At 41.1% G+C, this 26616-nt stretch overlaps 1 protein-coding gene across 4 annotated transcripts in view; it reads left to right on the top strand.

The window, feature by feature from the left end:
* Positions 1–1762: 1762 nt before the first annotated feature.
* The window catches only part of ASIP (agouti signaling protein), a 31576-nt gene continuing 6722 nt past the window's right edge, over positions 1763–26616 (top strand). The window contains exons 1-3 of one of the 4 annotated variants that reach the window (XM_015647935.3): positions 11077–11377; positions 12305–12438; positions 26232–26434. In XM_015647935.3, coding sequence (XP_015503421.1) covers positions 26260–26434 — 175 coding nt within the window. In that variant the 5' untranslated portion in view covers positions 11077–11377; positions 12305–12438; positions 26232–26259. Of the gene's footprint in view, positions 2006–11074; positions 11378–12304; positions 12439–26231; positions 26435–26616 lie in introns of those variants that run through there. The other 3 variants (XM_019008718.2, XM_019008719.2, XM_015647934.3) reach the window with 3 other exon arrangements.

Here is a 26616-nt window from a genome sequence, read left to right as displayed (position 1 = left end):
GAAAAGACCTTTGATATTTCTTCTCACTGAAATAATGCGAGACATTATTTCACCATCTTTTCTGTGGTTCCAATCTTTATGCTTTTATCTGCTTCAAGGGGTTCTGTGTTCTTATTGCCTTCTTGGGAAAACTGGAGGGAGTGGATTGCTTACATGTGTAGCTGCAGTGCCCATCCTCAGCACTGACCAACGTGCCCTCCCAGCCTGTGTGTGGCACAGCTGTGGCTGTGAAAAAGCACAGCTCTCCTTGTACAATGCTTTCAGCCCAGCACTGCTGTCATGCTGCTAGCAAAAATAAATAGCCACAAGAATTGCATGCAGTAAAAAGGAGGAGAAGGTTTTTAAGGCTGCACAATACTTATTCATGTTTAGTAATTGCTTAATAAAAATTTCCATTTGAGTAAATGCCCTTAGAATTGAGAAAGGCAGAGCTGAGAAAAGGAAATTGAAAAGAACCTACCCCAGGCCCTGGTGGCAGAGGTGATGATCAAGCAGGTCTTGTGGGAGCTGGGCTCACTTCAAAGTGCCCTGCCCAGGCATCAGGGAAGCAGGAATCAGTTTGGATGCTGTAGCTCCAGACTTTTTCCTCTCCCCTTGTCCTTGTGTCATCCCCTTGAGTGTCATCAATACAAGGCCCATTTGGTGGCTGGGAAGAACAGCCTCTCCTCCCAGTCCTTGACTCACACAACAGGGGGTGATGACCAAGGGCAAGACAGAGGTAGAGAAGAGTTCTTTCTTCTGGTGTTATCTGCACCTTTCTTTTCTTTGAGAGTGGTTCATACAATTTGAACATTTCATCATTAGAGCACCTCTCCTATAAGGAAGCATTGAGAGAACAGGGGTGGTTTAACCTGGAGAAGACTCTGGGGTGATTTTATTGCAGCTTTCCAGTGCCTGAAGTTGCTCTGAGGGAGCTGGAGAGGGACTTTGGACAAGGACCTAAATTGTCAGGACAAGGGGCAATCAGTGGCTTCCCACTGCCAGGAGACACAGATAGATGGGATATTGGGAAGGAATTCTTCCCTGTGAGGGTGGGGAGACCCTGGCACAGGGTGCCCAGAACAGCTGGGCAGGATCCCTGGGAGTGTCCAAGGCCAGGTTGGATGGGGCTTGGAGCAGCCTGGGACAGTGGAAAGTGTCCCTGCCCATGGCAGGGGCTGGAACTGTAAAGGTCCCTTTCAACCCAGGCCACTTGATCACTTTGTAATTCATGGAAGGAAGGTGCCAAACCAATAGACTTCCTTTTATGAGGAGGGCTTTGCCTTCAACATGTGATAGCTGCCAACACCAAAGGCACAAAACAAGCAACACAACCCACAAAGCAGAACTAAGTCAGAAGTCTCTTGCTTCTCCAGAAGTGCCCATGGGTGGGTCTCCTGCACCCTACATCCCTGATGTACAAACCTCTGTTGTGTAACTAAAGGATGGGATGACCTGGCAGCAGGATTCCCAGCTGGCATCGGACCAGAGAGGGAGGGAAGAAATTATAACCCTTCCAAAGTACAGCCCCTGCCAACGTGTTTTGGATATTCAATATAACCAAGACCGCTCGCGTCCTTCCTTCACTTCACGACTGATTTACAAAACCAGGAAGCCAGACCAGGATGTTCAAAGTGCAGCCAGAGGAAGGTCCATGAGAAAGGTAAATGCACTTGGAGGTTCATCTCTAATGCAGCTAAAAAAGATGTCCAGAGCACATCCTGCTGTGCTTCCCTGCCGTGGGCTGACACCGCAGGGCCAGGAGCCCTCGCGCTCCCAGAGCTCTTCCCTTCCCTCCTGTGCTCCCGTGGCTCCTTTCCAGTAAAAATAAATCTAGATAGAGGCCTTAAAAGCTGAGTTACCTAAGGAGGTCTAGAGAAATCAAAGAATTTAGGAGGATTAATTTCACCTGACTTGCGGTAGAATTTCTTTCCATGAGAAAAACCAGAACTGGCAGTCAATGTGCAGCACTTCTATGACGTTCCAGTCTGGCTGGAAGTAGAGCTTCCTCAGCTACATCCCTGGGGTGAGTAAACTCTTTGTGGTGTAAGTGGATGTTTTGCTTTTATTTGTAAGTTACTAATGATTTTATATTTTTTGGTTTTAAATTACAACAAAATATTTTCAGAAGATACAGCAAGAACTCTAGATGTGATATGGATTGTTTAGCAAGGTTAAACAAAATTACAGGGGCCAGAAAAATCTACAGTTAAAATATTCTGCATATATGTAGGCATAAATAGATACATATTTTTTTACTTTTAAAATACCAGCACAGGTTGGTTGAAACTTGAAGATTATAACTACTCGTATTTTTTTTTTGGTGAAATATAAATGGAATGTATTAAAAAAGGTGACAAGTTTTCATTAAATTAAAGTATTAATTTCTGTGAATCTCCTTTATCTGCAAGACAGAGTATTTTTTCTGCTTTTTAAATGATAAGCTTGCCTTTAGAAATGGGACAGCTAAAGTTCATAAACATCTTTGCATATGAAACATATATACTTTTATTTCTTAAAGAGTTTTGTCACATTCCAGCCTCAAATTCTTTATATTATGTGGGGGAGAATAAGTGGCTTCTGAACTGTGGAGTTTAGTTTTCTGTTTAAGGAGAGATTTCATGAATGTTGAGCTGGGTTGTTTTAAACCGCTTCCAAAATGTTTTTGTTATTGTATCAGCAACTCTTAACAAATTTATTAACATGCTACATCATCATATATGTTCAAATTTACACAAGATGTTTTTATGACCTACACAGAATTCTGAAACCTATAAATACACTGATAACATTAACAAGGATCAGATGTCCACTGCTTTTCTGGTATTGAAAATAAGAAGATGGAAGTTCAGGTTATTTGAATAATTCAGTGCCTTGGTCTCTAAATCCGTTGCTGGGTTTCACGTCTGCGCGGTTTGCAGCTCTCGCACAAGTGCCAAAGAAGTTTTGCACTTTCAGATAAATTCTAGCAACTTTCTGAGACCTTTTTCTGCATTTGTTGAGGGAGGATGGCAAGCCTGGATAATTTTTTTTTGTAGGGTAATTAGAATACTGATCTTCATTTCCAGTATTTTAATTTTTAAATGGTACAAAAGTAAAAGCCAAAATAATTTTTAAAATCAAAAAGGTATTGTGATGCTGGTTTTGTAGTGGATATTTTTCCCCTCCATTTCAAGCTCCATTGCCACAAAAAAATGTGCTTTATCTCAAACCATACAGCAGTACTACTGAGAAATATCTGACTCAGAAAAAATGGTAATCATTACTGAATATTATGGGGTCCTTAAAATCCTTTTCTGTGATTAGTTAGAATATGGCTGTAGCAGAGCAAATAAATTTGATTTAGGACATTGAAAGATCCCAACAGTACAGCCTGTTTTAGTGCTCAGATACATCTCTCACAGCACAGTAACTCACTAAGATATGAAAAATGTTATGAACATAACATGAATTAACAGAGCTATGAATGATGGATGTAAATTAGCTATTTAATTAAAACGTTGCTTTTCTTTTATTGAGTTGGTCATGGCAACCATTATAGCCTGTAACTTAAAGTGCAAAGAATGTAAGAATTTCATGTAGAATACTTAAGCACTTAGCAAACCTCATTTTCTACCTATAGAATATACATACATAGTGAAGATTTTTCACATTTGAGCCATAGTGATGCACCAGGTTTTGCAGTGATGAAAAATACAGTAGGAACTTCACAGAGTAATGGAAATTCCTTCCCCAAAAAACATTTTACAGTTTAAAGTCCTGAGAACGTTACTGACAATAAAAAGTACATCTTTCACCTTTCAGTTTGCATTACCATCGCCCCTCTCTTCCTTTCATTGTACATAATGCTTCGCTCTTGCTGCCTTTATTCTTCAGGCAAGTGAAGAAACTTTCTCTATGAACACATCCTCTAAAGTTTTTCCTTTTTTTCTTTTTCTTTTTAATGAAAGCAGGATCAAGTGAGACAAGTTTATAACACAAATTTGAAAACATTCAACCCTCTGCTAAAACTCTTCCTGATTAAGTATGAAAGTGGAAAGAGAAGGTTAGGATTAACTGTTCATGGGCTGTTGTCATTATTAAGTTACATAATGAAAGGCATTATGGATAAAGCTTTCCAATAAATACTTTGCCTGTAATTGTTCCAATCCAAAAGCTCTGACATTTTCAATATTTCCATCGTCAATATGCTCTCTCTACTTCTCAGGGATTTAAAGTATTTAAATTGCAAAACAAAATCTTATATTTTGTTTTACACAAGGTTCTAAAAATGAGGGTGATGGGTAAAGAAAATAGGTCAAATCTGGCCAAAATACTTTAGATCACCATGAAAGTGAAAGACAACTAACATTATGAATTTCCAAGCAATGAAAAGGAATGAGAGAAGATGGGGAAAGAGTAACCAGAATATCAACAAGGAGTGGGAGTTTGGGGGTTTTTATGATGCATAAATCCAGCACCAGCCTGTAGCCACGTGGATTTCAGTCCCTTTCACTGTTTCTAGTGAAAGAGCATCCTTTGATTTCACAGACTTTCAGAGCAACCATTGGACACCAGACCTCTTGAGCCTAAAGGTAAGACATTCTCCTGAGCTGTAGCATTATTACATCAAAATGCAGTGCAACAATTCACAATATTTTACTCCAAAGCATAAATCAGATTGGTTTCACTTTCACTTCATGTGTCACTTCTGCCACTGCCAACACTGAGGTTTCTCTAACAGTCTCCAAACATGCCCATCTTCTCCATTTACATATTTTACTTACTATACTTATTATTTTACTTATTACACTTATTTTACTTATCACAGAAAAAAAAAATACACTAGTGCAACTCTGCAGAACCAACAGCAAGAGATGTATCACTGAAATAACAAATGTTTTAAACTGCTTTCCACTGAGCTTTGCAAAGACAGATGTGCATAACCTGATATTTCTGGGATATTTGGTACATCTACTCCCATGCAAAAGGAAGAACTAATCAGATATAACCTTTTTAATCAAATTGGCTGTTTTCAGGAGGGATCAGGAGTTCAGATGTAAGAGAATGGAAGACCTCACTGAGTGCTGGTAGCTCTTCTGCAAAGGAACTCTCATGACTCATTGTGTTGTTCAAACCTTATCCTGACAATGCTTCAGACATTTCATTCCTCTATTTTGATTGTTGTTATCCATTTTCACACATTTGGACAAGGATTTGCTTGACGATGATAATTTACTCTCTTTTTAAAATATTAGATGTAAAATCTGCAAATTTCTATTCTGATGCTCCTTCTACTGAAATGCTTTTGCAGTTTGGCAGGTATTTCACATGTGCCTTCCCAAACCTCTAACAAGTGTCTGATTTAGCACGGCACTGACTTCAGCTGATTCTCAGGGCACTGGAACCCCTTTGGTCAGTCATTCTTGATGAAGATGGAGACAAAGAATGAATGATGGACCAGGGGGGTTTCTGAGTCCTCTGCTGGAGGACCATGATTGTGAGGATGATCGAATCCCAGCTGACCCTGAAACTGTGTGGGATCTACTGCCCCAGCTCAGTCCCTAAAAATAGATTAGGCCTGATAGGATTTGTCCAAAAATCTTCAAAGAGCTGTTAATGTCATTGTAAAGCCTCTCTCAATGATTTTTGAGTGATTTTGGGAATCCAGAGAGGTCCCAGCCAACTGGAAGTAGGCAGATGTCCTGTTTTTCAAGAAGGGCAAGAAGGTGGATCCTGAAAACTACGGGCCTGTCAGTTTCCCTTCAGTGCCCAGTAAAATAATGGTTATTCTGGGAAGTATTGAAAAAAAAACATTGGAAGACAATGCAGACATTGATCACAGCCAGCATAGCTTCATGAGGGGAAAGTCCTGCTTGTCCAACCTGATTTACTTCTATGGAAGTATGAAAGTATGGAAGTATGGAACAACACTTGGTCAGTCTAGGAAAGCTGGTAGATGTAATTCATTTGGATTTCAGCAAAGCTTTCCATACTCTCTCACAGGATTCTTCTGGGAAATATGTCCATGCCACCACATCATGGGGTGGGTGAGCAGCTGGCTCATGGGTTGGGCACAAAGGGTGACAATGACTGGGGTGACATCAGCCTGGCACAGGTCACTAGTGAGATTCCAGAGGGCTCAATCATCTTCAGCACCTTCATAAATGACCTGGATGCAGGACTGGAAGGGAAACTGAGCAAGTTCACAGATAATGCAAAACTGGAAGGAGCTATTGACTCCCTTAAAGCAAGGGGAGACCCTGCAGGGGGACTTAAACAAATGAGAGAACTGGGTCATCACCAACCACGTGAAGCTCAACCAGGGGAGGTGCTGGATCCTGCACTTGGCATGGGGTAATCCTGGGTGTGGGAACAGACTGGGGAATGAGGTGCTGGAAAGCAGCTGCAGGAAGAGTTCCTGGTCAATGGCAAGTTGGATGTGAGTCAGCAGTGCCCTGACAGCCAGGAGAGACATCTCTGTCCTGAGGGGCATCAGGTCCAGCATCTCCAGGCAGGCAAAGGAGGGGATTGTCCTGCTCTGCTCTGCAAAGGTTTCACCTCCAGTCCTGGGGGCAGTTTGCTCACCACAATATAAAAAAATACATTAAGCCCTTAGAGAGTATCCAAAGGAAGCCACAAGGATGGGGAAAGGTCTGGAGGAGATGTATGACAAGTGGCTGAGGGGACTTAGTCTGTTCAGCTGGAGAAGAAGAGCCTGAGGTGAAAGCTCATTGGGGTTCTCAACACCCTCATGAGGGGCAGCAGAGAGGCAGCTCTTATCTCTGCTCTCTGTGACAGGAACAGGACCCAGGGAATGGCTGGAGCTGTGCCAGGGCAGGATCAGGCTGGATTTCAGGGAAAGGTTCTTCCCCAGAGGTGCTGGCACTGGCCAGGCTCCCCAGGGAATGGGCACGGCCCCGAGGCTGCCAGAGCTCCAGGAGCGTTTGGACAGCGCTGCCAGGGATGCCCAGGGTGGGGTTGTTGGGGGGTCTGGGCAGGGCCAGGGCTGGGCTGGGGGATCCTGGGGGTCCCTCCCAGCTCAGGATATTCCCTGATTCTGTTCTATACCTCTGTACCCAAGTATTTTAAGTAGAGGACTTGAATCACACCTGGGTCTGGACCACAGTGCTCTGTGTGCATATATAGGTTTTATCTTTCTTTAGAAATGTTGCAGAAAATAATAATTCCTGGCCTGCTTATTTTCTCCTACCGTGTGATCTCTGGCTTAGACTGAACTGTTTCAGAGATGTGTTTGATCTCCACTACAGTGATTTAGATTCTTGAAAGCCACCAGCACAAATCCATCTCTTAAATTACCCACAGAACTTGTAGCTTCTGTCCTGCCTTGACTAACAAGTTCTGAAAAGTAAATTATCAGATTAATAGCCCTTCTTAGATGGGGCTGATTGAGAAAATGGGAAGCAGCTTTAAAGCACAAATGATTAATTGTCTCAAGAAACATAGGTATCTTCAGGGGGGCTGAACCCAATTATCCATACCTTCTTTGGATAATATTTCAGGCCAATTAATTACCCAGAGTTTACACCAATCTGGGTATGAATTTCATCTAATTCTTATAAACTAGAACTTTTGTTCTTTGGCTTTGCTTATCTCAGCTGCAGTGAATATCACTTCTGAGTTAATGCTGGGTTTATTTACATCACAGCAGACTCATTAGATGACCAGGACAAGATGCTTTGTAACTTGATATTGCACATTATCAATGCTCTCATTTAATATTAGAGGATGAAAGAAAGTTATTACAAAATACAGGTTTGAGAGCTTGTTCTTCCAGGAGAAGATTTCAGCCTGGATTTAAAAAACCAAACCAAACCGAATCTCCAAGCTTGAAAATGCTGAAATTTGACTCTACTTTGCCAGGGTTTCCCATCCAAGAGCAGCACTCTTCTGCTGCCCAAAGACTTATATTCTATTTCCTCTTAGGAGTGAGCAGGACAAGCATGTGAAATCTTTAACTGTCCCTTCAGGTGGTCATTCCAGTAAATACTTTTAATCACCTGCTGATATGGGCATGTCACAGAAGCAGAGTGAAACCTGTGGCAGACGTGTAAACCACAGCATTTTAATTTAACTTTCGTATTTATCTATTATGAAAAAAGCCCTTTTAAGCCAAGATGGGAAAGTTTTCAGAAGATCAATGTTTTCCTACTAAAAACATTTGCAGCCGAGATGAAAGTTAAAAAAAATTATTAATAGATTCTTGCACTGTACAAATGCACCAAACCAAGGTTTCTCAGCTGCTTTCTCTCACAGGAACATGACTCCAAAAATCAAAGAGATGTTGCTGAGAGAAGTCAGATCTCATATATCCATGAAAGACATCAAATCCTTTTATATGATGGTACAAGGCCATGAAAACACATGATCTTTAACAATCTACAGACTCTTCAAAGGGCTTTGCAGATGATGGGTCCACACTCACCCTGGTGTGAACCAAACAGACCCCATATGTACCCAGATCATTGTGGGGACTCTTTTTGTCTCAATCCATTCCCAATGCCACTAATTGCATTCATAGGGAGATGCACAGGGGGAAGATGCAGGGAGGAGATGGCACAAAGGAGTCAGAGAACAAAGAGTGATGAAGGGCAGCCACAGGAAATTATGGGAAGATGGAGAGGTTAACAAAATGGGGGGAATTGAGAGAGATCAAAAAGCATGGATAGTAGGAAAAATGAGGTGGATAAAGGAAAATGTAAAAAAGCATCAGAAAGGAAAGGAAACTTGGCTGGAAAAATATCTTAGAGGAAATATCTTAGAGAAAACATTCACATACAGAAGAGAAGAAAGAAAAGCCAAGGTGTGCTACCTATAGAATAAGGGGAACAAGAAAAGGCAAAATACATTTTATTGTATTGCAAAAGAATGGAAAATAAAAACAAGAAGAAAATGAAACACTGACTGAGATAAAGCAAAGAAAAGAGGCCCAAATGTGCTCACACACCAATTTTTTACAACATTGTTGAATGCAAACCAGATGTTCTGCGTCACATCTGACAACCCAAACTACAGTCCACTGTGACAGGGGAGTTTCTGTACAAAGCAGCACAGAACAAATCCCAGGGATTTCTTTCTCTTGAAAATGAGAAAATTAATTGCATCTCATAAATGTCTCCAATATAATGCGATGCAAATTCAGGGTCTCAAGGCTAGAAGGTAAGCTAAGAACAGAATTTGGCCCTAATTTAGATAACAGCGGTGTCTGAAAAGTGGGGGTTTGTAATGGGAGGTTTAGACTAAGCTTTAATTTTAAGTGGGATATAAAAAAATAAAATTTTCAACATGAACTTTGAAATTGCACTTTCAAAAGGAAGGTTGCTAATGCTGTAAATTCCCCTACAGATATCAGCACATAATTCTGTAATTGAAATGCTTTCAGATGAAGGATATGGTTGCTGTTAAAGTTTTTCATGTGATAAATGCCAGTTTCAGAAACGAACATCCCAAACCTTTGAAACTGAGCGTGCCCCATCTCTAACCCATCACCCAACAAAAGTGAACAAGGGAAAAACATCTCTCAAGAGCCCCAGAAATTCCATAAGTTCATGCAGGTCTGTGTCCCCCCTGCTGTTCCAGGTATCTTCACACAGCTCCTCTGAGAAGCTGCTCCGTGCACCACTCAGGTATTTTTCCTCATTAGCTTCGTCTCTACCTGGTCCCTCAAACTTTGCTTCTCAAGCACTCACAGAAGTCCCATTTTGTCCCCCATATTTCTGGTGGCTGGACACATCTTTCCTTCATGCAGGAACTCTGTTAGTGGGCAAACCCTAAGTGTCCCAAGATCCAAGCTAATATTCTGGATGCTTTTTGGATAAAACACAGCCTAAGCACCGTGTATCTCCCTTAGCAGATGTTCTGCACTCTAAAACACTGCAACATCAAAAACTGCCAGTACCTTCAATCAGGAGTAGTAAAAAATAAAATAACAACTTTAGATATTTACAGAATTTTCCAGTCTGGGGGTTTTAAGGAGTAGTTCCAGCTCCAGCAATTCCCATGGATCCATGTTTCTTTTCAAGTCTTGTAAAATTAGCTTGTGTTACCTTTCTATCATCTTTCTCACTTAAACTGCCACAGTTTGGGAGGCTGACTGAAACAAAAAAAGTAATAAAAAGACCTTCCAAAGAAGCATTTTTCCTACCCCAGAATAGTCCTGGTGAGATTCTCAGCACTAAAAGAAACAGACTTGCTAATAAGACAGAGAACTGCAAGGGGGCTGCAGTTCTATTTCATATCAAAGCTTCAACCCCTCAATCAGCTTTTATTATACACTCTTGAGGCCGTTAAATCAAATTTTATCATTCAGCTTTCAAAATACCCATTGCCACCTTGTCATTTCTTCCAGTCTGAAGCTTTTGGTGCCCCAGGCTGCAAGCACGAGCAGCTTAAGAGCTCAAGCATTCCTTGTTTCTCTCTATCCCCTCGCACAGAATTTACCCAAGTAGGCATAAAAAGCCCCAAAACCCAACCCTCATGGCACACATGACATGCACTTGGCTGCAAAATGGTCAAAAAAAAAAGAAGTATTAATATACCACAGAGATGTATAATGTAAACCTTGAAATTATAAAGGGACGTTTTATAGGTTTTGAATAACTGCGCCCACATTCAGGTAAACTTATCTGGGCTTTGTACAAACCTTAACCAGGCTTAAGGGGAAAAAAAAGCCTTTCCTCCGTGGCATTTTGACTTTTGGTGACTCCACAGAACTATCTCGTTGGAGTGGAGTTAGTCAGTGTAAAGCTCCCGGTTCTCCTGCCCGGGAATGGCTGAGGAGCTGCCCAGCGTTTACAGCGATCTTCGGGGAGCGAGCCTGCCGGGCAGGGAATGTGCAGCAAGGAGCTCGAAACGAGCATTGTAAAGCACTGTAGGCAGATGGGGTTTTATCAGCAGGCCATTTCCTTCCCTCCCTGTCTGTCCTTTTCTACCTGAGTGACAGGAAAATCTCAGCTGGAATCGCCTCTGCCTGAAGACGGCGGGACCGGCTCTGTCCTGGTGGTTACAAATGGGAGGAAAAAGGAGGGGCTGAGGGTCAACTTTCCACTAAAATTTTTTTTTTTTCCCAAAGAGAGAAGGAGGTGGGGGGAAAGGAGCGGGGGTGGGTGGCTGCGAAGGGGACTAAGAAAAAGCAGAAATTGAAGCAGGATAGGGTGACCACCAGTGCTCCTGCTCTGCGCTCGGGACGCGGAGCAGCGGCGGCGGCGCTGGCCTGAGGGGCGAGGGAGAGCAGCGCCTGCTGGGCCTCAGGCCCGATGAGCAGCGACCTTCCCGCTCCGCCAGCAGCGAGTCCCCTCAGGCCTTCCCGGGCATCCTCCCCGGGCCCTGCTGCCCTCAGCGAGCCCACCCGCTTCGCCTGCCGCCCTGCGCCGGAGAGATTCGCCTTCCTTTCCCTCAGGTCAGTCCTGCAGATCTCCCTCACGGCTCTGACAAGCAGGAAAGTTTTTTAAAACTCTCTTAACTTTGTTATTTTACCATTTTGCTCTTCTGCATTTATTTGTTCCGCTTTTCTGTTCCGCTCCAAAACCTTATTTTTTGAGCACTGCCTGCGATTTAGGTTGTTTTGATTCTGTTTGGTGTTTCTACCTCTTCAATTATTTTTTGTTGCAAATTTTGCTTTTTCATTTAGTCTGCTTCTAAGCTTTTTTCCTAAAATTATTTTAGATGTTAGCCCTCTTCACTCTTTTATTACATTATTTTAAAATTAACAACCTACATTTCCCGAGTTGTATTTTTACACTGTTCCAATCGATTAGCGACGTTATTTAATTCCTGTCTTTAGCCTTTATCTAATAAAATTATGATATCTTGTTAAAATAAATATTTTCCTGAAGCTTTCATAACTCCTGTAAGATGAATGATTGGATTTTATCTATTTTAGGAGTGATATTATTTTTCTTTAACTGGCAGACCGTAACGATTTTTCTGACCTGCCCTGTCAGCTTTCTCTGTAGCACCTCACAAAAAGTAATCCTATACTACACATATCCCATTTTCCAGTCTTCCATTGGTATTCTTAATGTTCTTTAATTTTGTGTGATCCATAGTTGCTTTACACAGTTAACAAGATATGAAAATGCAGAGACCATTTCTGATTGCTGTTTGCAGCACCAGAACTTTTCTTTTAACATCAATTGCTACTCAATTCCATCAATTTTATAGTCCCTGCAATCACCGGAAAAATGAAAAATTTTATTGGTGATTTTATTGTGGTTGTTATTCTCCAAAAATTATGAAATTCTTTCTGTTGTCCAGATTTTTGTCTACTTTTCCCCGCTTTATTTCTCCATCTATACTTTACAGCTCTCTTTCTGCTGCCTTTCAGCCACATCATGAAGGCAAAGGAGAGCACACTGCATTCTAAAGTGCCTTTGGTGCTGTGCTTGGAAATTTTGGAGTTTCTGGGCATCTTCTTAATGTGAGAAAGGCTCTGACCAAGCCACGGAAAGCCCTGCAGAGGTATCACTGCACTGTCCCTTGCCTACTCCTTAAAAATTCCAGGCATTTTACTTGGATAGTCTGAAGTCTCTCATTTTAGACAGTTTAATCTCTTTTAGAAAGGTCTTTTGGTGCTTACTAGGGCTTGAGGGGGATTTTTGTTGTTTGGTTTTGGTGGTGGTTTGGAGCCTTTTTTGTTGGGTTTGGTTTTTCATTCTGGTTTGGGGTTTTTTCCTCAAGAACATCCCATGTTTGCTTTCCAAATATCAGAGTTTCACTTCCCAGTGAATTTCCCACTTCACACATTAATTATTTTTTTTCCCACTGAAGCAGGCTCAGAAAGCTTTCACAGCATTCTAGTCCAAATGCAAAAATACACAAATAACAGAGTATTTACCCTAATTATCTTCCCTTTTTCTTGTACATGTAAAACTCCCAATTCAGGGAAAACTGAAGGATTGTGCCAGTTTAATTATATATTTTTTTCCTTTAGCATTCCCTTCAATGTGTTACACACAGACACCAATACACGTGAATCAGTCCCCAGTATTTTGCAGACTGAACACCTACTAAAACCCTTGAATAAATAATTAACACATTGTTAATTAATTGTACATGCTCATGGAGGATATTTGCATAAATATTAAATCGTTTATTTTAAAAATATTAATAACATTCCTTTAGAAAGGCAAATTTAATGGAAAAAAATCCAAATTTTTTAGGAAAAAAAACCAATTTAATGGGAAAACCCCCGAATTTTTTAGTAAAAACCCCAATTTAATGGAAAAAAATCCCAACCTAAGTGGAATAGTCTTCTTTTTCTTTCAAATCAGATAATTTCTCTTCAAATTTTCTCTTACTCAAGTGGTTAAATTTTTATTTAATTTGCAGTGAGTATATAGAATTTGAGTCATTAGGAAACAGAAGGCAGCACTCTCCACAGGGAACACTCGCTGCACCTTTTCCATTTGCTTCTCTCTGTATTTTGAAATGCTCATGCCATTAGAAAAACAACCTGGGATAATGAGAAAGACATTACATTACAAATAGTATTGAATTAGGCATTTTGAATCCGTTCAGCATGATAACTTTAACTGTTTAGCAAAATAGAAAGTATGGATTTTGTCCTGACAGTAGAAATATCCCAATTAAAAATGTCTGTGTGCGCACATCAGCCTCTTCCTATCTGCCTGCAGAGCAAAATTTTAAATTAATTTTGCCATGAACTTTTCAAAAGTTCCCATAGCTGAGCCATTTCCTGGCCAGTGGAAAGCAGCCCTGGAAGGGAGAGCTGTGCTCGGAGCAGCTGCAGGTCCCAGATCCAGCTGCTGATGGCAGCAGGGATGTTCTTTTGGGGGAACACTCTGGGAAGGCACAGCTGACACAGACATCCATGATTTTTGTGGGTGGAAATGTATTTGCTTAAAAAAAAAAATTCAGAAAGTGGCCAATTCCCAGTGGGGAACCATCCAGTAGCCCATAGTAAATCATCAGATGTAACATATGTTACCACATATAATATGTATATATAAATAATATCTATGTATGTATTATTTAAGTTTCCCACTGAGATGGGAATATATGTTGAATTTCAAAGCTCATTCTTTCAGCATATTCCTAAGATTTTTAAATGGGCTGCTTCAATAGGTCTGACTCAATACCTGACACTCTGGAGGTAACTTATTTTCCATGACCTAAAGTGGTTTCAGAGTTCTCAAAATGTAAGATTAAAAAAAATATAAACAAACAACCAACCCAAACAAACAAAAACCCTAAAACAAAACAAAAAAAAATCTAAAATGAAAATAAAAATAATAAAAAAAAACACTTGGAAATAAATAAGTAAAGAGGTAGGTCAAGTTGGTAGAAAAACTTGCCATAAGTGTAAAAGCAACATCTTTGTCTCCGTGATTGTATGGGTCCTCAAAATTCTGGAGTTGAAATGAACATCCACACACCTGGCACAGCTTCAGAGACTGGTAAGATCATAAATAAAACTGACATTCTAGTCATTAGTTAGCCCATAACACAAGCAAAAAAATTTCCAGCAATTTTTCTTAGAAGCTGTATTTCTTAGGGGAAAAAAAAAAAAAAAAAAATCAAGTTTCTGTAGCAGAAAAGCCAAAGGCAGAAGTTCTATAGTACAGTTGTTTCTGAACCAGAATGGTCCGAGTCCTGGAAATGTTTTGGATCTGGCTTCTACTTTTGGCAGCTTCATCTCATTAGAACTTTGTCATCTTGCTTGAAAACTCATTTTTCTCCCCATTCTCATTTCAGTCCTGCCAAGCACACTCCAAAACACTCCATTTTCCCTTTGGAATTTCAGGAATTGAGCTTCAAGGCTCTTTTAAGACACACTTTTCAATTTCTTTGGTTTATCCAAGTGTTTTCCAGTAAATTAGTGGTGTTCTGGGAGTGCCTTCTGGACACAGCCACACCAATCTCAAATATCCCCCCTCCTACTGAAGTTGCTCCAGTTTTCCCATTTGAGAGCTCAGTTTTCACTTTTGACAGTAGTGTTACACTGCAAACTCATTTCCACCTCAATCCCAATCCCTTTTTCATTCCTGCTTCCCAAAACAGCATTTCTCAGCCCAAATGCACAACACACTTTTTTTCTTGGATGTTTGTTCATCGTTACTTTGTTCTTAGATGTTTCTTGTTTGCCTGTGGGCAGTTAGTCCATTAATATGCCACTTCCAGAAGGATGTCTTCATCCTTACTTCCCACTTCTGGGCAACACATGGATTTCCCTCCTTCCCTGGAAAAGCTGTGCTTCCCAGCGCTTTGCAGAGACAGTCCAGATCTCTCACTGGCCTTGCACAGATAACCAGGATTGCTCAAATATCTTCCTTCCACATGGGACACGACATCTGAGTCCCTGATCCCAGTATTTCCCATGCACAGACAAGAGCAACACAAATAACCTTATTCTTACTTTCCTTTTCCTCATATCTAGCAGGGACATGTGGGCACAACAGATAAAGTTTGCAGCTACTCCGTGCAAATCCAATAGCTCCAAGTGTTCTTAAATGTCTGTGCCACAGTCAGGATAACACAGCCTTGCCAGGATGAGGAAGGAATGTCCAGAAATCTCCTGTTCTCCCCATTAGCAGCCAGGAAGATCTCCGTTTCCTTTCCTGCCACTCAGCACTCTCAGCTGGGACAGGCCAACACGTGTCACCAATACACAAGTGGTGCCCTCAAGAAGCAATTGTGTTTACAAACCAAGAGTAATTTGAGTCAGACCCTCTCGTGGAGGATGTGAAGGACACAGGCAGAAAAAAGGATATATTTAGAAACTCCATTATACATGGAATACAAATTAAAGATTTTTAGCATCCTCTTTTAAATTTAACCCTTTACTCATAGCCCCTTCAAATTTCCCTTGGTTTCCCAGTGGGTGTGACTGCCATACACTGCACAGGAATTCCTCCCTTCTTCATAGCATCCAAGGGAAGGAGGGAGTGCCTGGGGGGCACCTCCCAGCTCTGTCCCAGCATCCTGATCTCAGCTGGGCTTTATCAGAGCCAGCCCCATCACTTTGAGCAGGGAAGAAACACCCAGGGCCCCAATAAGTCTGGGATGAAACAGCCTGGATTGATTTCCTGGAGCTGCACCCCATCTCCTGGGCAGGTGCTGCACAGTGGGAACCTCTGCCAACACCACAGCTCCTGTTCCTCACTCTGCTTCCCACCCTCAGCAAACAGGCATCACATGAGCCTCAGCACATCTGTCAGCTCTGTCCTCTGACTGTCAAGGAAGTTGCTTAAAACTGATCAGCAGGAACAGGCAGAAAATTCCTGTTGTTTTTACCACCAGATACAAACTAACAACTGCTCTTAGTTATCACATTACTCCATAGCCAGAAGGATTGTTGTTGCTCAAAGGATTTCAGAGATGAATCCACCATCAGCCTCCACCAATCACAGACCAAATATTCTATTAAAAAAACCCCAACAATTTCACATTTTAGATGTTTTGATTGTAACATAAAAGCTGATTTGTTTCTGAATGTACGAACAGAACAAGCCACAAAACAACAGATGCTTCAAAGGGAGTACCAACAGGAAATCTCACATATTCATGTCTGTAAAGCCTGTACCTAGTCATGAATTGGAAGAGAGGAGGAGGACATGTCAAAAAAGTAACATCTTACAAGACAAGGCAAGCTCTTACAAGATAGCAAAGGGATAAGTATTTAAAATAGGTGTTTCTCTAGAAAATGAAAAATGGAGCAGCAATAGCTTGACAGCTTCCTCTTTCAAACAATATTCAAAGGTACTTCCCTGGTTTCTCTTCTTACATGCTCACCCTTCTAGAGACAGTTCCATAGAGCTGGAAATCATAATATCTTAGGCTTCTCCCAGCTGAGGTAGAAATATCTAAACATGCAGAAAATGAGGAACAGGATAGAATACTTAAATAATGTTAAAAAAAAAATTAAAAAAAAAAAACCCTAAATCTCAGTATGAAGGCATGAGTACATTTTCAAACAATTGAAGAGTCCTGTCACTCAGCTCCAAACAAACCTGGGACCAAGAACACATGCCATTTCAAATGGAAAAAATATTATAAGAGGTTGATGGTATTAAAACAAAAAATTAGAAATAAAAACAGGAAACAAAATTATGCTCTTCAGAAACAGCTTAAATTCCAAGTTGCACCTTGGAGGAAGGCTAAATAGCCATCTCAGATTATCTACTAATTGTTAAACTGATGAAGCTGGGTGAGAAACTCACTTTCAGTAAGACAGGGAATAAACAGATAATTTTCACTGACTTAATGACTCTGTGGATAATTAAGCTACATGGATCCAAGCCCTGTGGATAATTAAGCTGTTGTGTGGGCATCGGCTTGCCTCAAATTCTAGCAAAATTTTGGAGTAGAAGGTAGAGAACTTGATTGAAGATGAAGAGTGGAGTAAGGAGATTATTTAGCACAGTCAAGGTCACTACCTCTGCTTGTAATGTAAAATTAGCAAGTTGAACAGGAGAACCATGTGGACAACCAAAGAACTGGAAGAGAAGTAGTTTATATTTAGCAATTCTAAAGCTCAACCTGTTCACCTGAGCTGGGAGATTATTAGAAAGTTACTTGCTCATTCAAGCACCTCTCAGGAGGGGAAAAAGAAAGTAAACACATTTTCCACAGTGAAGAAGAAGGTTTAGAAGGATTCAGTTCCTAGAAATTGAAATAAGACAAATTTAGAGCAATGAATTACCAGAGATGTTATCACTTGGTTCAGCTAAGCCTGAGATACTGAAATCTAGGCAGGGTCTCCAGCCTGTCCTGGAAGAAATCAGACCATGTGATCCCAATGGTTTTGTTTGCTTTTGCAAGCTGCAGCTTCATTACAACTTTTCCCCTCCTAGGTATTTAGCAGCACTTTGTTTACCCAGTCCTGTTCTGGGGATTTCAGGCTACTTTCTCAAGGTTCATCTAAATTATGGGTTCAGTAGTCACTTCTAAATCCATTGCAAACACTGTAATGAACACAGTAGCTCTCATCAAAAGCCACATCATTCGTCCCCATCCCTGCAAACAGGCTTTAGAATTCTTCATTCTCTGGGCCTTCTCCACCTGGGTAGAATGCAGCTCACATCAGAGTTACTTCCTTAGATGTTAATTATGTCTGAGTATTTATGTTATTAATCTGTTTCTAGTTTTCAGAGTCACTCCATCCTCAGTTGTGGCATCTGACATCTGTATGGAAAGTGAGACAAGGATCCAACTCTTGATGGTGCTTTATATGTACCATCACACTGAATAGTTCCTGGGAGGGTGCAGTTTTCTCTGCTTTGGGGGCTCTTCTTGAATCTGTGTTAGCTTTGAATATGAGAAGTGTCAGAGCAGACTGACTGACAGACATCCAATTCATTCCTAAATTTCCCTGAATTTGGAAACTGAATATCTCAAGGCAAGAATTGCAGTGCTTCCCTATCCTGTACATGGCAAAGGTTTCCCTTACATCTCCTCTGAACCTTTCCATCCTGAACAAAGAACAGAGCATTTGAGCAGGGATGGCTCCAAGCAGGTAGTAGGAGAAAGGAGAACAAGCAGAGCCATTTATCCTGAGTTGCAGAGGCTGTGATGGACAAGTTTTTCTTCTAAGAGGACTCTTCAGTCTTACCACAGCTGTCTCTGAAAGCCAGTGAGTCTTGGCTCCTCACTGCCATAAAGTGTGATTCCCACCTTTTTTACCTGGAATTTGAGCTATGATGGCACAGAGAACTCAGCTGAAGATCTTCCAGAGGGAAATTTGTTTTCTTCATTTCCAGCCTATCCAAGCTCAAGTGGTTTTGGTCTAAACAGCCTGACATATGCCTAATAAACTGAGAGAAAAATACACACAGGATGTTTCTGAGCTGTTCCCTCCCTCACATACACACACACAGAGTTAAAAATGGTTGCATTTATATTTATGTACACAATAATATATACAGCATCTGTAAATCAGAGGTTTTAAATATATCAAGCCAAATTATGCCTGTCATTTCATATTCCTGCACATGGCAAATCTTTTTATATTATCTGACCTTCATAACTGCTCTGTAGGCATCAAGGAGCCCCAAAGATTTGGAAATCATAGGAAGGATTGATGCAAAAAAAGGAACTTTTGCCAGTGGAGTATAAGGAAATTGGGGGTAAAGCACAGAACTACTGGAGGTGTTGCTGGATCACTTTTTATCTCGAGCAGTTACTATTCTTTGCTGGCACTTGTTCTGACTTACACACATTTTTGCTCCACATGGGTGACCAAAATTGGACATGATTCTCTAAATGAAGACCAGTATGTGCATACAATATTAAACACTTTCATATTTTAGTTACAAGATACTTCTCTAGACACCCTGGATTCAATTGCCTTTTTATACACAGCTGCATCATATTCTCATTCTTGGTCATGCTGTTAACAATACAGCCAGTTCTTCCTCTATCATTTGAAATCCAGAAGTCATTACCTTCAGAAAATAATGGGTTTTTTCTCTAAAGCTAAAGTGTTTCAATGTGACCTCTGCACTGCTGCATCTCATCCAGTTTCACTGCTTCATTCCTCAGGATTATCCAGCTGGAGATGCTGAGGACAAAGGTAGGGAAGCAATAAAAGTGTGCAAAGGAAAAAGAATTAAATACATAGCAGGAAAGAGAAAATTTTCTAAAAGGAATTCTGTCAAAAGTAACAGGGAACAGTGGATGTCTGAAAATGAAAGAAAACAGAAAGTAGGACTAGAAAATTGAAATAAAAGGAGCAAGAAGAGTAGATTGAGTTCAGTAAGTTAAAAAAAATGTTAAAGGTAAAATTGCACAGAAACAGCATATTGCATCAAACACTACAGAATTCTCTCTGGTGCAGTTCTCTCTGTGCCACAAACACAACTCACTTTAGTGAACTGATTGTGGGGTCAGTATAGAGGAATTAGAGAAGAGACAGTGCCTCTTGGGCCAGGCCCCTGTACTTGGGAATGACAAAAAAAATACACAAAAGACCAGATAGAGTCTGGAAGAACCAAAGGAATGAGAATGACCTGAGAGCAATCCCAGAGAAGCCTTCATCTCAGTCTGAGGGCAAGCTGTGTAAGACAACCTGTTTGGGTTCTCCTCTACCAACATAAATGGTGGCACAACTGCTAAGTGGAACTTGAGTAAAACATTAATAGATCCAAATGCTGAGGAAAACATATTTCCTGGTGTAGAATGATAAAATCATAGAATCACAGAATGATTTGGATTGGAAGGGGCCTTAGAGATTATGCAGTTCCACCCCCTGTCATGGACAGGGACACCTCCCACTGGACCATGTTGCTCCAAGCCCCCTCCTACCTAGCCTTGGACACTTCCAGGGCTGGGGCATCCTCACACATTTTAACATTAGGGAAATCTGAAAGTTAGAAATTCCTTTCATTTTTTTTTTTTTTTTCTTCTGGATGTACTCAAGAATTTGTCTTTTCAATTGGATTTGAAGAGCATGAAAATTTAATTTCCAAATGGTGTAAGAGCTAAAACCAAAACACAATGGGAAAACAGAAACATCCTGTTTTTTCCCTTCTCATGCTTCCAAGGCTCCACTTCAACAAATAAAGGGCAGACCCCACCCTAACCCAGCTGAAATTGAGCATGTGTTGAGTGTATTTCCAATCTGCAGTCACATTTCCACATTAAGGATTTTCTCAACTTTCCTCTTATTTTAATAATGTTAAAGGCAGATGTGCTGGGTTGGGATGGCAAAGAGCTGTTCAGGGGGGGCATGGGAGAACATGGGGAGGGGATTGAGGAGTTCAGGTGTCCACCCAAACACCAAAAACTCTCAGCAAGGTGTGTCACTTTTCTCTCAGAGGTGCCCAGCAGGCCTGTGCCAAAAAGGGGCACTTGAGATTACCAGCCCAGTCCCCCAGCACTGAGTGAAATAACTGAAATTCAGTGAGATTCAGGCCAGAATCCAAACAGAGGCACCAGGATATTATGTGGGGACACGATTTCAATCGATTTCAATTGCACAATTTGCATAAATTTCAATTTCAATTATTTTGTAGTTTAAGGAGGAGTAGCAGCTATTTCTTTGGTTTTCCTCATGTGTTTTCACATCTTTACAGCCTTGAAGAAGCACCTATCATCTCTGTGCATTCTGTGCAGTCAGTCTAAGCTGTTGTTAGGAAATTTGTAAGGCAGAGGAAGCCCTGTGGCTGAGTCAGCAGAATTCTGGTGATTTCCATTTTTCTCAGGGGGATCCATTCCTTTCCCTCCAAGTGCTCCTTAACACACCATTTCCCTTTTTACTGCTATCCTTTGCTGAAACCTGATGGTTGAGGTGGGATTGCTCTGCAGAATGGATGGGACAGTTTTAGCTGACCATGGAATTTCCCTCAGGAGATCCCCAGTCATCCCATTAACTTCCGTGTTTCATTTCCCAAATTTTTCAGTCCCTCACCCTATGAAAATCTCAACACTTTTCAAGGCAGACACTAATTCTTGTTTTGTTTTTTTTTTTTCTTGCATTCCCTTTTTTTCTGCCCTCTCCTATGGTTTAGTGGGCATGGTGGTGTTTGTTCAAAGGTTGGACCTAGTGATCCTGGAGCTCTTTCCCAGCCTTAATGATTCCAGGATCCTTTTCAAAGCAGAAGCTCAGGAGCCCAGTGTAGGTGAAGATTTACTGAGTGTTGAGTAAGATGGTTTTCTGTATTTTATAGGTCTTTGTTCACCTGCTTTAACATCTCATTTTCCCAAGCATCTGTTTTCAGCTCTTTATAAAGATACTGATTGATTGGTGAGTCAATCTGAAGTTGTCAGAAAATCTGTCTAAGAAAATTTCAACTTGTCCCTTCCAGTGTTCATGGCAGACTTTTTGCATGAATGTCTCATATTCTTCACTCTGTTGTAGATGAAAATAAATCTCTGAACAGAGTGAAATCAGCTGTGACGAGAAATGAGATCTCCTCAAAACTGTTGTATATACCAGGCTGTTTCCAAGCAAATGAAATTTCCATTAAGACTTCTAATATGTCATCACAAAAAAAAATAGATTATTAGAAAGAGAAAAAAGTTGTTTCCCATCATATGTCATTTTCGAAATTTACATTCAGGAAAAATGCTTGTGAAAGACAACAATTGAGGAAAATATTAAAATGCTTTATTTATATATTGAATATAATAGTCCAAAGCAGAGAGACAATGGCACAGAAAAGAGTACTGTGATCTCTAACAACAGTCAACAAACTTTCAAATGTCTGGTTTTGTTTTGGTTTTAAATAAAATTCTGTCATTCCCTTGACAATCAAGACCACTGCAACTTGTTAACTATTTCCTTACATAATTTGCTAAACTGCAACTAAAGTTCACTGCTTAAATTTCATTGCTGGGCAAGACTGTGTCTCCAGAACCAAAAACTGAAAAATCCTATGTTAAAGTTTTCCTCACCCATTTTAACATTAGGGAAATCTGAACCCTCCTCTCAAGATTCCACTATTAAAGCTATTCTAAATTGTTAGGGGCTCAAAAGGAAAATAAATTTTTAAATTTAAGTGCTCAGACAGAAACAGATGTGAAGATAGCTAGAGGTAAGGAAAATAGTTTGATTGCTTTAATCAGCCTTTGATTAGTCCCAGAAGGAAAATAATGGGCAAAATGGAAAAGTAATCCTCTCTTTAATGCCAGAAAATAAACTAAGGGAAGGGTTTTGCAATTTGATGAAAAAGAGGAAACCCAAGACTAATCATAGAATCATGGAATATATTGAGGTTGGAAGGACCCACAAGGAACAAGAAGTGCAACTTCTGGCCCTGCACAGACACCCCAACAATCCCACCCTGTGCCTGGGAGCATTGTCCAAACACTCCTCAAGCTCTGGCAGGTTTGGGGCCACAAACACCTTTTAACTTCACTTCTGATTCCCTTTTCCTCCTCTTTCAACCCTCCATAAACTCAGCCACTCACACCTCGCAGACTCTGCTGCTCCAGGAAGCATTGCTTTTCCAGTTAATGGATAGAGTTTTGCAAATCAAATGCATATTCCCCAAACATGTGCAATTTCTGGGTTCAAACACTCACTCCAGGGCTGTAGAATCCCTACCACCCAAGTGCTTGTAACTAAAAACCCCCATGTGCACCAGGGTTCAAAACAAGCCAGGTTTGCATTTCCACCCCAGCCATCATTCAGGTGTTGCTGTTTGAAGTGAACAGATGTCAGTTGTAAAATTTTACTGTTTGCTCAGACAAAATCACATCCATTGTCAATTTTTCTGAGATAAAGACAAGAAGGAAATACAACAGAAACAACATTTTGGGGTGTGAGCTTGTTTAAACGGTACCTTGGGGGCAGCTTTGTGCCAGCCAATATTCCAGGTGGGCAGCACATGCTGACCTGAACACCACAGGTATCTTACAGAACATATCCTGCAACAAGGCTAAAAAAGTTGCTTTAAAAACCAAAATCTGCAGCATGAACAGCACTATGTGCAAAGTAAAACAGCTTCCAGCTCACAGCTTGCTCTCTTCACTCCAGCTCAGGGCAAGGAAAGAATCAGAGCCCAAATCCACTTGCCACAAACAAGCCCTGTATCATGGAATCATGGAATCGATTGGGTTGGAACTGACCTTTAAAGGTAATTTAGTCCAACTCCCCTGCCATGAACAGGGACATCTTCATCTAAATCAAGTTGCTCAAAGACCCTCCAACCTGACCTTAAATGTTTTCTGGGATGGGGCATGACCACCTTTCTGCATAACTTGTGCCAGTGTTTCATCACCTTCACCCTAAAAAAATTTCTTTTATCCCTTTAAGCTTAGATCTGAAAAATCAGGAAACTTTCGTGTTTTGCAGGTTAAGATTTTTAGGCAATATTTTATATTTGACCAATGTATATTTGGAAAACATGGACAAGCTTTTGGGCACACAAGTCATTATTTAGTTCTTTTATGAGTTGTAAGCATCTACCTGGGATATGAAGACCACCAGGGATACTCAGGTTGGTAAAATCAGCTGGATGAAAAGAAGTTCTAATTACAACCTGAATGGTTAAGACCTAATGGTTATTTATGCATGTAGGTATGTGTTAGAGCAGCCTTTAGGAAGCATTAAGAAATCTCAGTGAGGTTTGGACATCTTTTGTGAAAGGAGATGAGAAAAAGCCAATAAAAGGGCATCTCTTCTGAAGATAAGAAAAAGATCAGGGTAGGATACTGACCTAGCAAATATTTTCACATACTCCCATTATAAATGGGCAATTGCCATAGGCGAGGGCTGAGCTGCTGTTTGCAAGATCAGAGTAGGTTAAGAATTAACACATAAGTGTCACCTTGTTACTTTGCTAAACTGCAGTAGCTGAAAATTCAAGCCCATGACTTTACCAAGACAACAAAAAATTCTCGTGGCAGGACTTGTTCCTTTTGGTTACTGGAATCTTCTTAACAAGATGCACCCTCTCCTCTTGGAGGTGATTCAAGATCAAATCAAAGGCTCTTCACATCTCATATGACAAAATTTGAATCAGTTCATTCAAAGGAGACTCCTACCCACAGTCTCTGATCCAGCCACGGTCTGAACTTTCACCTCTGCTTTGAATGACTCCAGCTGTGCAGCATTTCAGGTGCAGACACAGCAGCACTGCCTCCTCAGAGGTTAATCCTCCCCTGTAAAACTCCAGGCTCAGATACATCTCTTTCAGTTGCAGCTCATGCAGATGTATAAACCACTAAGGATCCAGAAAGTGTGTCCCTGCAAATCCCAATGGAGTCCAGACAGATCCAGGAGTGAATTATGGACTGTCAGATTGGTTTGGGTTGGGAGAGACCTTAGAGCCCATCCAGTTCCAACATGGACAGGGACACTTTCCACTATCCCAGGCTGCTCCAAGCCCCATCCAGCCTGGCCTTGGACACTTCCAGGAATCCAGGGGCAGCCCCAGCTGCTCTGGGCACCCTGTGCCAGTGCCTCACCACCCTCTGAGTAAAGAACTTTTGTCTCCAATCTAAATCTCTCTCTTTTAATTTAAAACTATTCGGCCTTGCCCTGTCACTCTCTGTCTGGATAAAAAGTTGCTCTTCTTCTTTTAGATAAGAGCTGAAGGGGTTCTCAGGTCTCCTTGGAGCCTTGTCTTCTCCAGGTTGAACTCCCCCCAGCTCCCAGCCTGGCTCCAGAGCAGAGCTGAGTGTCCTCATGGCACAGCTACAGCCACCAGTGGAAGCAGCCTCAATTGCCCCAGCACTGATTTGCTACATGATCATGGTCTGCAGAGCAGACAATTCTAGAACTGATCCCAAGCACTTGGAATTAGAAGCATAATACTGACCATCTCCCAGGGAAGCATGGGTCAGTGGGGCTATAAAAGCAGGTGTGGAACAGACTTGGTGTAGCAGCAGTGACCGATTGAAGCCCTCCCAATGCAGAAACTCTTCATCTTTTAACTCCCCGGTAATGAAGTCATTGCAACCAGATTAATGGCCCAAAACATTTGGTTTCACTCACTCTTTTTACTGCATCCAGTAGCTTTTCACTGACACAAAGCCACTCATAAATCTGGAGACTGAGAGTGCCTCTGGGGGAACAAGGCTCCCATAACCATGACACTGCAGAAAACTGATGCACATTGAAATAAACATCAGCTTTAAAATACAAGAAAGTACAAGAAAAGGAGTCCAGGCTGGTGACACAGTCTGTGTTACCTGCAGGGGCTGTCATCTCAGGTGAATGGCTTCTCTCCACAGCTCAGGTGGCTCCATGAGTATCCCCAAATCCCAGATTTCGCCACATCTTGGAAGTTATTCAGTGCATAACCCCAAGGCACATAAACACTTTACGGCACTGGCCTTTTATAACTCACATGAGTTATGGCTGTGATTTATACGGGGTTAGAGCAGCCACTTGAAGCTGTAATAAAACAAGATATCACTTCATGATTTGTTTTTAAGACCAGAAAATTAACAGGAAACACAATTTTGAGGGGTGGGGGGGAGAGTTTAAAGTCATTATTTTTCTGTTTTCTAGCACAATTTTGTAGACAAGATTTTCTGGGTAAAGTTTGTTGATGTGGTTGAGTTTCTGCCCGTGGCCATATATTAATCATTATAAACCTCCTCAGTTGGGAGGATCATCACATCTTACAGGAAATAAACCTTTTGAGAAAAGAATCAGGAAAAAAGACCATCTCAGGGAGTTGTATTTGAGACAGCATTTTTCCACTCTTATGACTACAATCTGAGGTATTCCAATACCAGAGGCAAGGTGCTGGAAATAAAATAATTGTTAGATTTGTTGCTAAAGCTGCACAATGTGACAGGAAACCATTGCTGAGATTCATATCCCTGCATCACTTTTACAGGTTTTGAACAACTTTGGTTTTCGTGACAATGGAATTTTTCCTCCCCACGATGGCAAGAAAGAACCTCTTCCTCAGCCTCCTGCTCTGCTACAGCCTGTTCAGAGCTGCTGATTCCCACTTGGTCATTGAGGAGAAGACAGAATGCAACCTGTCCAGAAGGAGCAAAATGGACCTCTCAGATCTTCCACCCATCTCCATAGTAGGTGAGTAAAACCTGCCCTTTGGTGCCAAATTAACAGGATTAACAGGAAACACTGCTGTTAATTATTCTGGATTATTTGGATAACTTTGCTTGGCTTCATAGGATGCACATCTGTGGTGGCTGCACCACCCAAGAATGGCAATGTAGTAAATCTCAGTTTAGAGGAAAAAAAAATTATACATT

The sequence above is a fragment of the Parus major genome, chromosome 20 (assembly GCF_001522545.3).
Source record: "Parus major isolate Abel chromosome 20, Parus_major1.1, whole genome shotgun sequence".
NCBI classification, from domain to species: Eukaryota; Metazoa; Chordata; class Aves; order Passeriformes; family Paridae; genus Parus; species Parus major.
Note: the sequence above shows the minus strand (reverse complement) of the source record. Positions and strands in the feature narration are given on the sequence as shown.